General features: G+C 34.1%; 1 protein-coding gene across 1 annotated transcript in view; it reads right to left on the reverse strand.

Moving 5' to 3' along the window:
* Positions 1-415: 415 nt before the first annotated feature.
* The window catches only part of CLU (clusterin), a 39,354-nt gene continuing 22,830 nt past the window's right edge, over positions 416-16,939 (reverse strand). Inside the window, 3 exon segments of the mRNA XM_075860818.1 lie at positions 416-656; positions 1,363-1,529; positions 15,704-15,933. Coding sequence (XP_075716933.1) covers positions 644-656; positions 1,363-1,529; positions 15,704-15,933 — 410 coding nt within the window. The 3' untranslated portion in view covers positions 416-643.

Below are 16,939 nucleotides of genomic sequence, written 5' to 3' on the forward strand. Positions count from 1 at the left end.
TCCACTTTATAGTACTATTTTGTAGGTGCTATATGGCAGTACTATATGGGCACTTTATAATGGTATTATTTAGACCCTATATTGCATAATTATGTATTCATTGTATGCTACTCTTTTGTAAGTGCCATATGACAGAATTATGTGTGCACTATATAGTGGCATATTTATGTACTATATGGAACTTCCCCTTTAAAAAAGCTGCAGTTGTGATTGTTTGACTAGTCTCTGCTTCGACCCGACTGCTACATGTAATTGTAGCCTAAAACTAGTGAGGGATGTTACATGTGTTTGTCAGTCTTTTTGGGGCCTATGGTAGTCACATGGGGCCAACAGAATAATATTGATATGCTATATGCTTAATATGACGACCCCATTAGTATAACTTTATTCACAAATACAATGGATCACGCAACTCCAGCATTAAAGGTCCTTTATAATTTTTTAAAATATTTTTGTCTCTACAACAGCAGCAAAAATTAGGACCAGTAGTAACAATGTAACAGTAGTTAGACTTGGTAATAGCAGTAATGTGGAGAGTTATATAGATGATTGTCTAGGTATCATCGGAGGTCTGGAACAGATCAGTAAGGCGGAGTTCTACTGGGTTATGGAAGGGTGTGGCTTGAGAAAGAAGCATGTCCAATCAGGCGGCCTCACTGCAGGAAGAGAAACAAAGTAACAATTAGGAGAACCGTTTCTATATTTTATACCTTTCAGCATTTCAGATGGGTAAATGGTTATATTGTATATTACCATGTTCAGACTCGCCACATGTTTACAGCCTCTTAAAGGGAAACTCCACTTACAAAATATTCCCATCAAAAATTAAATTATTTAAATTAGAAAATAAAAAATCACAGGTAAATATAAGTCTTCCATCAAAGTATTGCAGTTATGTCGGTTTAGAGGAAATTCAATATGGCCGATATCACAGGGGTTGTCCCCCAGATTTTAGACTTCTGAATGAGGTCTCCTGATATGCCTAGTTATGCAACGATAAACCATGGCTGTCATATTAAGGCATAATTAGGCAGATCTATCACTCAGAACCTAGAGAAAGTTGGGTGACAACACCTCTGGATGTGGTCCTATTGATTACCAAGACAAAACTGGATCACAGTCTACCCAGGTAATGACACAAAATGAAGGGTTAACCAGGAAATAGTAAAAAAATTACTAAAAATGTAAACTCTCAAAAGAAGTTGTCGCAGCATCTATCCTGTACATTTATAGGAATAACATTATAACTGGGAAATGTTCTGAATACAATAATATGTGATATAACAAATAAGATATTAAAAATGCTGCTACTAATAATAACATTAAAGACCAAACATTGTGTCCTCATGTAATGAATCTTACATGACTCTTTCCTTGAATCTCTTCAAAGCCTCTTCAGCTACCACATCTGCAAACTTTGGATCCTCCAACCGGATATTACCCGGTACAGTAAAGGTAAACGGATCAGAGTCAAAAAGATTTACTGTTACTGTGCTTTCAGATGGTTCCCCTCCAATGCTGGAGTATGCCTGAAAAGGGGAAACAATATTAACTAATGTTGATAGACATGCCCTTATTTAATTTTTATATATAAGGCTGGAGTCACACGAGCATGTTCGGTCTGTAATGGACGGAACGTATTTCGGCCGCAAGTCCCAGACTGAACACACTGCAGGGAGCCGGGCTCCTAGCATCATAGTTATGTACGACGCTAGGACTCCCTGCCTCTCCGTGGAACTACTGTCCCGTACTGAAAACATTATTACAGTACGGGACAGCTGTCCTGCAGCGAGGCAGGGACTCCTAGCGTCATACATAACTATGATGCTAGGAGCCCGGCTTCCTGCAGTGTGTTCGGACTTGCGGCCGAAATACGTTCCGTCCTTTACGGACCGAACATGCTCGTGTGAATCCAGCCTAATACTGCTCCTATATACAAGAATATAACTACTATAATACTGCTCCCTATATACAAGATTATAACTACTATAATACTGCCCCCTATATACAAGAATAAAACTACTATAATACTGCCTCCTATATACAAGAATATAACTACTATAATACTGCTCCTATATACAAGAATATAACTACTATAATACTGCCCCCTATATACAAGAATATAACTACTATAATACTGCCCCTATATACAAGAATAAAACTACTATAATACTGCCCCCTTTATACAAGAATATAATTACTATAATACTGCCCCATATATACAAGAATATAACTACTATAATACTGACCCTATATACAAGAATATAACTACTATAATAATGGTCCTAGAATATAACTACTATAATACTGTCCCATATATACAAGAATATAACTACTATAATACTGCTCCTATATACAAGAATATATCTATTCTAATACTGCCCCCTATAGACAAGAATACAACTACTATAATACTGCCCCCTATATACAAGAATATAACTACTATAATACTGCCCCCTATATACAAGAATATAACTACTATAATACTGCCTCCTATATACAAGAATATAACTACTATAATACTGCCCTCTATATACAAGATTATAACTACTATAATACTGCCCCCCTATATGCAAGAATATATCTATTATAATACTGCCCCCTATAGACAAGAATATAACTACTATAATACTATTCTATATACAAGAATATAACTACTATAATACTGCTCCTATATACAAAAATATAACTACTATAATACTGCTCCTATATACAAGAATATAACTACTATAATACTGCTCCTATATACAAGAATATAACTACTATAATACTGCCCTCTATATACAAGATTATAACTACTATAATACTGCCCCCCTATATGCAAGAATATATCTATTATAATACTGCCCCCTATAGACAAGAATATAACTACTATAATACTGCTCCTATATACAAGAATATAACTACTATAATACTGCCCCCTATATACAAGAATATAACTACTATAATACTGCTCCTACATACAAAAATATAACTACTATAATACTGCTCCTATATACAAGAATATAACTACTATAATACTGCCCTCTATATACAAGATTATAACTACTATAATACTGCCCCCCTATATGCAAGAATATATCTATTATAATACTGCCCCCTATATACAAGAATATAACTACTATAATACTGCCCCCTATATACAAGAATATAACTACTGTAATACTTCTCCTATATACTAGAATATAACTACTATAAAACTGCCCCTATATACAAAAATATAACCAATATAATACTGCCCTTATATACAAGAATATAACTACTATAATACTGCCTCCTATATAGAAGAATATAACTACTATAATACTGCCCACTATATACAAGAATATAACTACTATAATACTGCCCCTATATACAAGAATATAACTACTATAATACTGCCCCCTATATACAAGAATATAACTACTATAATACTGCCCCCTATATACAAGAATATAACTACTATAATACTGCTCCCTATATACAAGAATAGAACTACTATAATACTGCCCCTATATACAAGAATATAACTACTATAATATTGCCCCTATATACAAGAATATACCTACTATAATACTGTCCCCTATATACAAGAATATAACTACTATAATACTGCCCCCTATATACAAGAATATAACTACTATAATACTGCCTCCTATATACAAGAATATAACTATTATAATACTGCCTATGTACAAGCATATAACTACTATAATACTGCCTCCTATACACAAGAATATAACTACTATAATACTGCCTCCTATATACAAGAATATAACTACTATAATACTGCCCCCTATATACAAGAATATAACTACTATAATACTGTTCCCTATATACAAGAATATAACTACCATAATACTGCTCCCTATATACAAGAATATAACTACTATTATACTATCCCTATATACAAGAATATAACTACTATAATACTGCCTCCTATATACAAGAATATAACTACTATAATACTGCCTCCTATATACAAGAATATAACTACTATAATACTGCCCCCTATATACAAGAATATAACTACTATTATACTGCCCCCTATATACAAGGATATAACTACTATTATACTGCCCCCTATATACAAGAATATAACTACTATAATACTGCCCCTTATATACAAGAATATAACTACTATAATACTGCCCCCTATATACAAGAATATAACTACTATAATATTGCTGCCTATATACACGAATATAACTACTATAATACTGCCTCCTATATACAAGAATATAACTACTATAATACTGCCCCCTATATACAAGAAAATAACTACTATAATACTGCCCCTATATACAAGAATATAACTACTATAATACTGCCCCCTATATGCAAGAATATAACTACTATAATACTGCCACCTATATACAAGTATATAACTACTATAACACTGCTCCTATATACAAGAATATAACTACTATAATACTGCCTCCTATATACAAGAATATAACTACTATAATACTGCCTCTTATATACAAGAATATAACTACTATGATACTGCCACCTATATACAAGTATATAACTACTATAACACTGTTCCTATATACAAGAATATAACTACTATAATACTGCTCCTATATAGAAGAATATAACTACTATAATACTGCCCCCTATATACAAGAATATAACTACTATAATACTGCCCCTATATACAAGAATATAACTACTATAATACTGCCCCTATATACAAGAATATAACTACTATAATACTGCCACCTATATACAATAATATAACTACTATAATACTGTTCCTGTATACAAGAATATAACTACTATAATACTGCTCCTATATACAAGAATATAACTACTATAATACTGCCACCTATATACAAAAATGTAACTATTATATGACTGCTCCTATATACAAGAATATAATTACTATAATACTGCTCCTATATAAGGGAATATAACTACTATAATACTGCCCCTATATACAAGAATATAACTACTATAATACTGCTCCTATATACAAGAATATAACTACTATAATACTGCCCCCTATATACAAGAATATAACTAGTATAATACTGCCCCCTATATACAAGAATATAACTACTATAATACTGCCACTATATACAAGAATATAACTACTATAATGCTGTCCCCTATTTACAAGAATATAACTACTATAATACTGCCCCCTATATACAAGAATATAACTACTATAATACTGCTCCTATATACAAGAATATAACTACTATAATACTGCCCCCTATATACAAGAATATAACTACTATAATACTGCTCCCTATATACAAGAATATAACTACCATAATACTGCTCCCTATATACAAGAATATAACTACTATTATACTATCCCTATATACAAGAATATAACTACTATAATACTGCCTCCTATATACAAGAATATAACTACTATAATACTGCCTCCTATATACAAGAATATAACTACTATAATACTGCCCCCTATATACAAGAATATAACTACTATTATACTGCCCCCTATATACAAGGATATAACTACTATTATACTGCCCCCTATATACAAGAATATAACTACTATAATACTGCCCCTTATATACAAGAATATAACTACTATAATACTGCCCCCTATATACAAGAATATAACTACTATAATATTGCTGCCTATATACACGAATATAACTACTATAATACTGCCTCCTATATACAAGAATATAACTACTATAATACTGCCCCCTATATACAAGAAAATAACTACTATAATACTGCCCCTATATACAAGAATATAACTACTATAATACTGCCACCTATATACAAGTATATAACTACTATAACACTGCTCCTATATACAAGAATATAACTACTATAATACTGCCTCCTATATACAAGAATATAACTACTATAATACTGCCTCTTATATACAAGAATATAACTACTATGATACTGCCACCTATATACAAGTATATAACTACTATAACACTGCTCCTATATACAAGAATATAACTACTATAATACTGCCTCCTATATAGAAGAATATAACTACTATAATACTGATCCTAAATAGAAGAATATAACTACTATAATACTGCACCTATATACAAGAATATAACTACTATAATACTGCCTCCTACATACAAGAATATAACTACTATAATACTGCCCCCTATATACAAGAATATAACTACTATAATACTGTTCCTGTATACAAGAATATAACTACTATAATACTGCTCCTATATACAAGAATATAACTACTATAATACTGCCACCTATATACAAAAATGTAACTATTATATGACTGCTCCTATATACAAGAATATAATTACTATAATACTGCTCCTATATAAGGGAATATAACTACTATAATACTGCCCCTATATACAAGAATATAACTACTATAATACTGCTCCTATATACAAGAATATAACTACTATAATACTGCCCCCTATATACAAGAATATAACTAGTATAATACTGCCGCCTATATACAAGAATATAACTACTATAATACTGCCACTATATACAAGAATATAACTACTATAATGCTGTCCCCTATTTACAAGAATATAACTACTATAATACTGCCCCCTATATACAAGCATATAACTACTATAATACTGCGCCTATATACAAGAATATAACTACTATAATACTGCTCCCTATACACAAGAATATAGCTACTATAATACTGTCTCCTATGTACAAGAATATAACTACTATAATACTGCTCCCTATATACAAGTATATAACTACTATAATACTGCCCCCTATATACAAGAATATAACTACTATAATACTACTCCTATATACAAGAATATAACTACTATAATACTGCTCCTATATACAAGCATATAACTACTATAATACTGCCCACTATATACAAGAATATAACTACTATAATACTGCCCCTATATACAAGAATATAACTACTATAATACTGCCCCCTATATACAAGAATATAACTACTATAATACTGCCACCTATATACAATAATATAACTACTATAATACTGTTCCTGTATACAAGAATATAACTACTATAATACTGCTCCTATATACAAGAATATAACTACTATAATACTGCCACCTATATACAAAAATGTAACTATTATATGACTGCTCCTATATACAAGAATATAATTACTATAATACTGCTCCTATATAAGGGAATATAACTACTATAATACTGCCCCTATATACAAGAATATAACTACTATAATACTGCTCCTATATACAAGAATATAACTACTATAATACTGCCCCCTATATACAAGAATATAACTAGTATAATACTGCCCCCTATATACAAGAATATAACTACTATAATACTGCCACTATATACAAGAATATAACTACTATAATGCTGTCCCCTATTTACAAGAATATAACTACTATAATACTGCCCCCTATATACAAGAATATAACTACTATAATACTGCTCCTATATACAAGAATATAACTACTATAATACTGCTCCCTATATACAAGAATATAGCTACTATAATACTGTCTCCTATGTACAAGAATATAACTACTATAATACTGCTCCCTATATACAAGTATATAACTACTATAATACTGCCCCCTATATACAAGAATATAACTACTATAAGGGCATGACCACACGTGGCGGATTTCCTCCGCAACTGTCCACATCAATGCCGCACAGAATCTGCGTTGCAGATTCTGCTGCGGATCTGCACAAAATGTGCAGAAAATTGATGCGGACTGGCCGCTGCGGACTGCGGTAAAAGTGCTTCCCTTCTCCCTATTCAGTGCAGGATAGAGAGAAGGGACAGCACTTTCCCTAGTGAAAGTCAAAGAAATTCATACTTACCGCCCGTTGTCTTGGTGACGCGTCCCTCTTTCGGCATCCAGCCCGACCTCCCTGGATGACGCGCCAGTCCATGTGACCGCTGCAGCCTGTGCTTGGCCTGTGATTGGCTGCAGCCGTCACTTAGACTGAAACGTCATCCTGGGAGGCCGGACTGGAGACAGACGCAGGGAGTTCTCGGTAAGTATGAACTTATCTATTTTTTTACAGATACATGTATATTGAGATCGGTAGTCACTGTCCCGGGTGCAGAAACAGTGACTGCCGATCGCGTAACTCTTTCAGCACCCTGGACAGTGACTATTTACAGACGTCTCCTAGCAACGCTCCCGTCATTACGGGAGCCCCATTGACTTCCTCAGTCTGGCTGTAGACCTAGAAATACATAGGTCCAGCCAGAATGAAGAAATGTCATGGTAGTAAAACCAATACGCTCCGCAGCACACATAAGAGCTGCGGACTTCATTGCGGAATTTTGACTCTCCATTGAAGTCAATGGAGAAATTCCGCCATGAGTCCGCCACTGCTCCGCAACAGACAGAGCATGCTGCGGACACCAAATTCCGCTCCGCAGCCTATGCTCCGCAGCGGAATTTTACGCCTCGTCTAAACGAACACTGCTAAATTAAAGTGTAAGTCAATGGACAAACGGCTCCGCTGCGGATTAACGCTGCGGAGTGTCCGCAGCGGAATTTAAGTGAAATTCCGCCACGTGTGAACCCAGCCTAATACTACTCCTATATACAAGAATATAACTACTATAATACTGCTCCTATATACAAGCATATAACTACTATAATACTGCCCCCTATATACAAGAATATAACTACTATAATACTGCCCCCTATATACAAGAATATAACTACTATAATACTGCCCCTATATACAATAATATAACTACTATAATACTGCCTCCTATATACAAGCATATAACTACTATAATACTGCCTATATACAAGAATATAACTACTATAATACTGCTCCTATATACAAGAATATAACTACTATTAGGGCATGACCACACGTGGCGGATTTCCTCCGCAACTGTCCGCATCAATGCCGCACAGAATCTGCGTTGCAGATTCTGCTGCGGATCTGCACAAAATGTGCAGTAAATTGATGCGGACTAGCTGCTGCGGACTGCGGTAAAAGTACTTCCCTTCTCCCTATCTGTGCACGATAGAGAGAAGGGACAGCACTTTCCCTTGTGAAAGTCAAAGAAATTCATACTTACCGCCCGTTGTCTTGGTGACGCGTCCCTCCTTCGGCATCCAGCCCGATCTCCCTGGATGACGCGGCAGTCCATGTGACCGCTGCAGCCTGTCATGAGCCTGTGATTGGCTGCAGCCGTCACTTAGACTGAAACGTCATCCTGGGAGGCCGGACTGGAGACAGAAGCAGGGAGTTCTCGGTAAGTATGAACTTCTTTTTTTTTTACAGATACATGTATATTGGGATCGGTAGTCACTGTCCCGGGTGCAGAAACAGTTACTGCCGATCGCTTAACTCTTTCAGCACCCTGGACAGTGACTATTTACAGACGTCTCCTAGCAACGCTCCCGTCATTACGGGAGCCCCATTGACTTCCTCAGTCTGGCTGTAGACCTAGAAATACATAGGTCCAGCCAGAATGAAGAAATGTCAAGTTAAAAAAGCAAGACGGATCCGCAGCACACATAACATGTGCATGACAGCTGCGAACTTCATTGCGGAAATTAGAATCTCCATTGAAGTCAATGGAGAAATTCCGCCATGAGTCCGCCACTGCTCCGCAACAGACAGAGCATGCTGCGGACACCAAATTCCGCTCCGCAGCCTATGCTCCGCAGCGGAATTTTACGCCTCGTCTAAACGAACACTGCTAAATTAAAGTGTAAGTCAATGGACAAACGGCTCCGCTGCGGATTAACGCTGCGGAGTGTCCGCAGCGGAATTTAAGTGAAATTCCGCCACGTGTGAACCCAGCCTAATACTGCTCCTATATACAAGAATATAACTACTATAATACTACCCCCTATATACAAGAATATAACTACTATAAAACTGCCCTCTATATACAGGAATATAACTATTATAATACTGCTCCTATATAGAAGAATATAACTACTATAATACTGCTCCCTATATACAAGTATATAACTACTATAATACTGATCCTATATAAGGGAATATAACTACTATAATAGTGCCCCTATATACAAGAATATAACTACTATAACACTGCTCCTATATACAAGAATATAACTACTATAATACTGCCCCCTATATACAAGAATATAACTACTATAATACTGCCCCCTATATACAAGAATATAACTACTATAATACTGCCACCTATATACAAGAATATAACTACTATAATACTGTTCCTGTATACAAGAATATAACTACTATAATACTGCTCCTATATACAAGAATATAACTACTATAATACTGCCACCTATATACAAAAATGTAACTATTGTAAGACTGCTCCTATATACAAGAATATAATTACTATAATACTGCTCCTATATAAGGGAATATAACTACTATAATACTGCCCCTATATACAAGAATATAACTACTATAATACTGCTCCCTATATACAAGTATATAACTACTATAATACTGCCCCCTATATACAAGAATATAACTACTATAATACTGTCTCCTATATACAAGAATATAACTACTATAATACTACTCCTATATACAAGAATATAACTACTATAATACTGCTCCTATATACAAGCATATAACTTTTATAATACTGCCCACTATATACAAGAATATATCTACTATAATACTGCCCCCTATATACAAGAATATAACTACTATAATACTGCCCCCTATATACAAGAATATAACTACTATAATACTGCCCCTATATACAAGAATATAACTACTATAATACTGCCTCCTATATACAAGAATATAACTACTATAATACTGCCTATATACAAGAATATAACTACTATAATACTGCTCCTATATACAAGAATATAACTACTATAATACTGCTCCTATATACAAGAATATAACTACTATAATACTGCCCCCTATATACAAGAATATAACTACTATAATACTGCCCCTATATACAAGAATATAACTACTATAATACTGCCCCCTATATACAAGAATATAACTACTATAATACTGCTCCTATATACAGGAATATAACTACTATAATACTGCCCCCTGTATACAAGAATATATATACTATAATACTGCTCCTATATACAAGAATATAACTACTATAATACTGTCCCCTATATACAAGAATATAACTACTATAATACTGCCCCTATATACAAGAATATAGCTACTATAATACTGCTCCCTATATACAAGTATATAACTACTATAATACTGCCCCCTATATACAAGAATATAACTACTATAATACTACTCCTATATACAAGAATATAACTACGATAATACTGCTCCTATATACAAGCATATAACTACTATAATACTGCCCCCTATATACAAGAATATAACTACTATAATACTGCCCCCTATATACAAGAATATAACTACTATAATACTGCCCCTATATACAAGAATATAACTACTATAATACTGCCTCCTATATACAAGAATATAACTACTATAATACTTTTCCTATATACAAGAATATAACTACTATAATACTGCCCCTATATACAAGAATATAACTACTATAATACTGCCTATATACAAGAATATAACTACTATAATACTGCTCCTATATACAAGAATATAACTACTATAATACTGTTCCTATATACAGGAATATAACTATTATAATACTGCTCCTATATACAGGAATATAAGTACTATAATACTGCCCCTATATACAAGAATATAACTCCTATAATACTGCCCCTATATATAAGAATGTAACTACTGTAATACTGCTCCTATATACAAGAATATAACTACTATAATACTGCTCCTATATACAGGAATATAACTATTATAATACTGCTCCTATATACAGGAATATAAGTACTATAATACTGCCCCTATATACAAGAATATAACTCCTATAATACTGCCCCTATATACAAGAATATAACTACTATAATACTGCCCCTATATACAAGAATATAACTACTATAATACTGCTCCTATATACAGGAATAGAACTATTATAATACTGCTCCTATATACAGGAATATAAGTACTATAATACTGCCCCCTATATACAAGAATATAACTACTATAATACTGCTCCTATATACAATAATATAACTACTATAATACTGCCTCCTATATACAAGAATATAACTACTATAATACTGCCTATATACAAGAATATAACTACTATAATACTGCTCCTATATACAAGAATATAACTACTATAATACTGCTCCTATATACAACAATATAACTACTATAATGCTGCCCCCTATATACAAGAATATAACTACTATAAAACTGCCCTCTATATACAGGAATATAACTATTATAATACTGCTCCTATATAGAAGAATATAACTACTATAATACTGCTCCCTATATACAAGTATATAACTACTATAATACTGCTCCTATATACAAGAATATAATTACTATAATACTGATCCTATATAAGGGAATATAACTACTATAATAGTGCCCCTATATACAAGAATATAACTACTATAATACTGCCCCCTATATACAAGAATATAACTACTATAATACTGCCCCCTATATACAAGAATATAACTACTATAATACTGCCACCTATATACAAGAATATAACTACTATAATACTGTTCCTGTATACAAGAATATAACTACTATAATACTGCTCCTATATACAAGAATATAACTACTATAATACTGCCACCTATATACAAAAATGTAACTATTATAAGACTGATCCTATATACAAGAATATAATTACTATAATACTGCTCCTATATAAGGGAATATAACTACTATAATACTGCCCCTATATACAAGAATATAACTACTATAATACTGTTCCCTATATACAAGTATATAACTACTATAATACTGCCCCCTATATACAAGAATATAACTACTATAATACTGTCTCCTATATACAAGAATATAACTACTATAATACTACTCCTATATACAAGAATATAACTACTATAATACTGCTCCTATATACAAGCATATAACTTTTATAATACTGCCCACTATATACAAGAATATAACTACTATAATACTGCCCCCTATATACAAGAATATAACTACTATAATACTGCCCCTATATACAAGAATATAACTACTATAATACTGCCTATATACAAGAATATAACTACTATAATACTGCTCCTATATACAAGAATATAACTACTATAATACTGCTCCTATATACAGGAATATAACTATTATAATACTGCTCCTATATAAGGGAATATAACTACTATAATACTGCCCCTATATACAAGAATATAACTACTATAATACTGCTCCCTATATACAAGAATATGTCTCCTATATACAAGAATATAACTACTATAATACTACTCCTATATACAAGAATATAACTACTATAATACTGCTCCTATATACAAGCATATAACTTTTATAATACTGTCCACTATATACAAGAATATAACTACTATAATACTGCCCCCTATATACAAGAATATAACTACTATAATACTGCCTCCTATATACAAGAATATAACTACTATAATAATGCCTATATACAAGAATATAACTACTATAATACTGCTCCTATATACAAGAATATAACTACTATAATACTGCTCCTATATACAGGAATATAACTATTATAATACTGCTCCTATATACAGGAATATAAGTACTATAAGGGCATGACCACACATGGCGGAATTCCTCCGCAACTGTCCGCATCAATGCCGCACAGAATCTGCGTTGCAGATTCTGCAGCGGATCTGCACAAAATGTGCAGAAAATTGATGCGGACTGGCCGCTGCGGACTGCAGGAAAAGTGCTTCTCTTCTCCCTATTCAGTGCAGGATAGAGAGAAGGGACAGCACTTTCCCTAGTGAAAGTCAAAGAAATTCATACTTACCGCCCGTTGTCTTGGTGACGCGTCCCTCTTTCGGCATCCGGCCCGACCTCCCTGGATGACGCTCCAGTCCATGTGACCGCTGCAGCCTGTGCTTGGCCTGTGATTGGCTGCAGCCGTCACTTACACTGAAACGTCATCCTGGGAGGCCGGACTGTAGACAGACGCAGGGAGTTCTCGGTAAGTATGAACTTATATTTTTTTTTACAGATACATGTATATTGAGATCGGTAGTCACTGTCCCGGGTGCAGAAACAGTTACTGCCGATCGCGTAACTCTTTCAGCACACTGGACAGTGACTATTTACAGACGTCTCCTAGCAACGCTCCCGTCATTACGGGAGCCCCATTGACTTCCTCAGTCTGGCTGTAGACCTAGAAATACATAGGTCCAGCCAGAATGAAGAAATGTCATGGTAGTAAAAACAATACGCTCCGCAGCACACATAAGATCTGCGGACTTCATTGCGGAATTTTGACTCTCCATTGAAGTCAATGGAGAAATTCCGCCATGAGTCCGCAACCAGTCCGCCACTGCTCCGCAACAGACAGAGCATGCTGCGGACACCAAATTCCGCTCCGCAGCCTATGCTCCGCAGCGGAATTGTACGCATCGTGTAAACGAACACTGCTAAATTAAAGTGAAAGTCAATGGAGAAACGGCTCCGCTGCGGATTAACGCTGCGGAGTGTCCGCAGCGGAATTTAAGTGAAATTCCGCTATGTGTGAACCCGCCCTAATACTGCCCCCTATATACAAGAATATAACTCCTATAATACTGTCCCTATATACAAGAATATAACTACTATAATACTGCTTACTATATACAAGAATATAACTACTATAATACTGCCCCTATATACAATAATATAACTACTATAATACTGCCCCCTGTATACAAGAATATATCTACTATAATACTGCTCCTATATACAAGAATATAACTACTATAATACTGCCCCCTATATACAAGAATATAACTCCTATAATACTGCCCCTATATACAAGAATATAACTACTATAATACTGCCCCCCTATATACAAGAATATAACTACTATAATACTGCCCCCTATATACAAGAATATAACTACTATAATACTGCCCCTATATACAAGAATATAGCTACTATAATACTGCTCCCTATATACAAGTATATAACTACTATAATACTGCCCCCTATATACAAGAATATAACTACTATAATACTGTCTCCTATATACAAGAATATAACTACTATAATACTACTCCTATATACAAGAATATAACTACTATAATACTGCTCCTATATACAGGAATATAAGTACTATAATACTGCCCCTATATACAAGAATATAACTAGTATAATACTGCCCCTATATACAAGAATATAACTACTATAATACTGCTCCTATATATAGGAATATAAGTACTATAATACTGCCCCTATATACAAGAATATAACTAGTATAATACTGCCCCTATATACAAGAATATAACTACTATAATACTGCTCCTATATACAAGAATATAACTACTATAATACTGCTCCCTATATACAAGAATATAATTACTATAATACTGCCCCTATATACAAGAATATAAGTACTATAATACTGCCCCTATATACAAGAATATAACTACTATAATACTGCTCCTATATACAAGAATATAACTACTATAATACTGCCCCTATATACAAGAATATAACTACTATAATACTGCTCCTATATACAGGAATATAACTATTATAATACTGCTCCTATATATAGGAATATAAGTACTATAATACTGCTCCTATATATAGGAATATAACTACTATAATACTGCCCCTATATACAAGAATGTAACTACTATAATACTGCCCCTATATACAAGAATGTAACTACTGTAATACTGCTCCTATATACTAGAATATAACTACTATAATCCCCCCCCCCCCCCCCCCTATGTATAATAGCCCTTGTACTCACGGTGGAAACTTGGAATATTCCATTCTTGTCATTCTGGGTGTAGTTGGAAAGCTCGCTGACCCAGCCAAACTGCTTACCGAAGTCTCCTAAAATAATGAATGTATTTTGCATCTTGTCAAGGTACGTCTTCATTAGGTCATCATACTGCCTGGTGAAATTCTCAGCTAGGCGAAGAGATTCCTCGAACTTCTCCTTAAGTTTTCCTTGCATTTGATCTTTTCTGGTACAGTCTGGACAAGAGGTGAAACGTTCCGCCATCATTATTTTCATTATCATTAAACACATTCCAGCTTTGCCATCACCAATATAATTGTTGTTCCTTCATCAGACTTCAAATACAATCACATCCATTATTATCACATTCATAATCTTATCATTTCCATCATCCTGTTATTAATCACTCCCATCGTTATCACCATCATTATTTCTTGGTGACATGTTCATGATCTTCACAGCTATCACCATCATGTTTTTCATAGTCCTAATTTACCCAATTATTGCCATCACCACCACCTCAACCATCAGCCCCATCACCTCGGAAATAATCATTATGACCATTAATATAATTATTAACTATCATTCTTTATCACATATCATCACCACCATCGTCTTTCATCATCATCATTGACCTCTTCATTCATCATTGCAATCTTCATCTTAATTATAACCACCATCAAGTACCTCTCCAATATTTTTAGACAATGTCACCACAATATATCACTGCAGAATGGTTGGTCCATGTTGACCACTAGGGGAATTAACACATTACTATATCTAATATGGTCAAAGTGTCTTCACCAGCATCATCATCATAATCATCACCACCACGATCATCATGATCATAATCACCACCATGATCATCATCACCACCACGATCATCATGATCATCATCACCACCACGACATCATGATCCTCATCACCACCACGATCATCATGATCCTCATCACCAACACGATCATCATGATCATCATCACCACCACGATCATCATGATCATCATCACCGCCACGATCATCATGATCATCATCACCACGACATCATGATCCACATCACCCCCACGATCATCATTGTTCCTCATCACCCCCACGATCATCATGATCATCATCACCACCATCACGATCATCATGATCATCATCACCACCACGATCATCATGATCATCATCACCACCACGATCATCATCACGACCACGACATCATGATCCACATCACCCCCACGATCATCATTGTTCCTCATCACC

The sequence above is a fragment of the Rhinoderma darwinii genome, chromosome 4 (assembly GCF_050947455.1).
Source record: "Rhinoderma darwinii isolate aRhiDar2 chromosome 4, aRhiDar2.hap1, whole genome shotgun sequence".
NCBI lineage: Eukaryota > Metazoa > Chordata > Amphibia > Anura > Rhinodermatidae > Rhinoderma > Rhinoderma darwinii.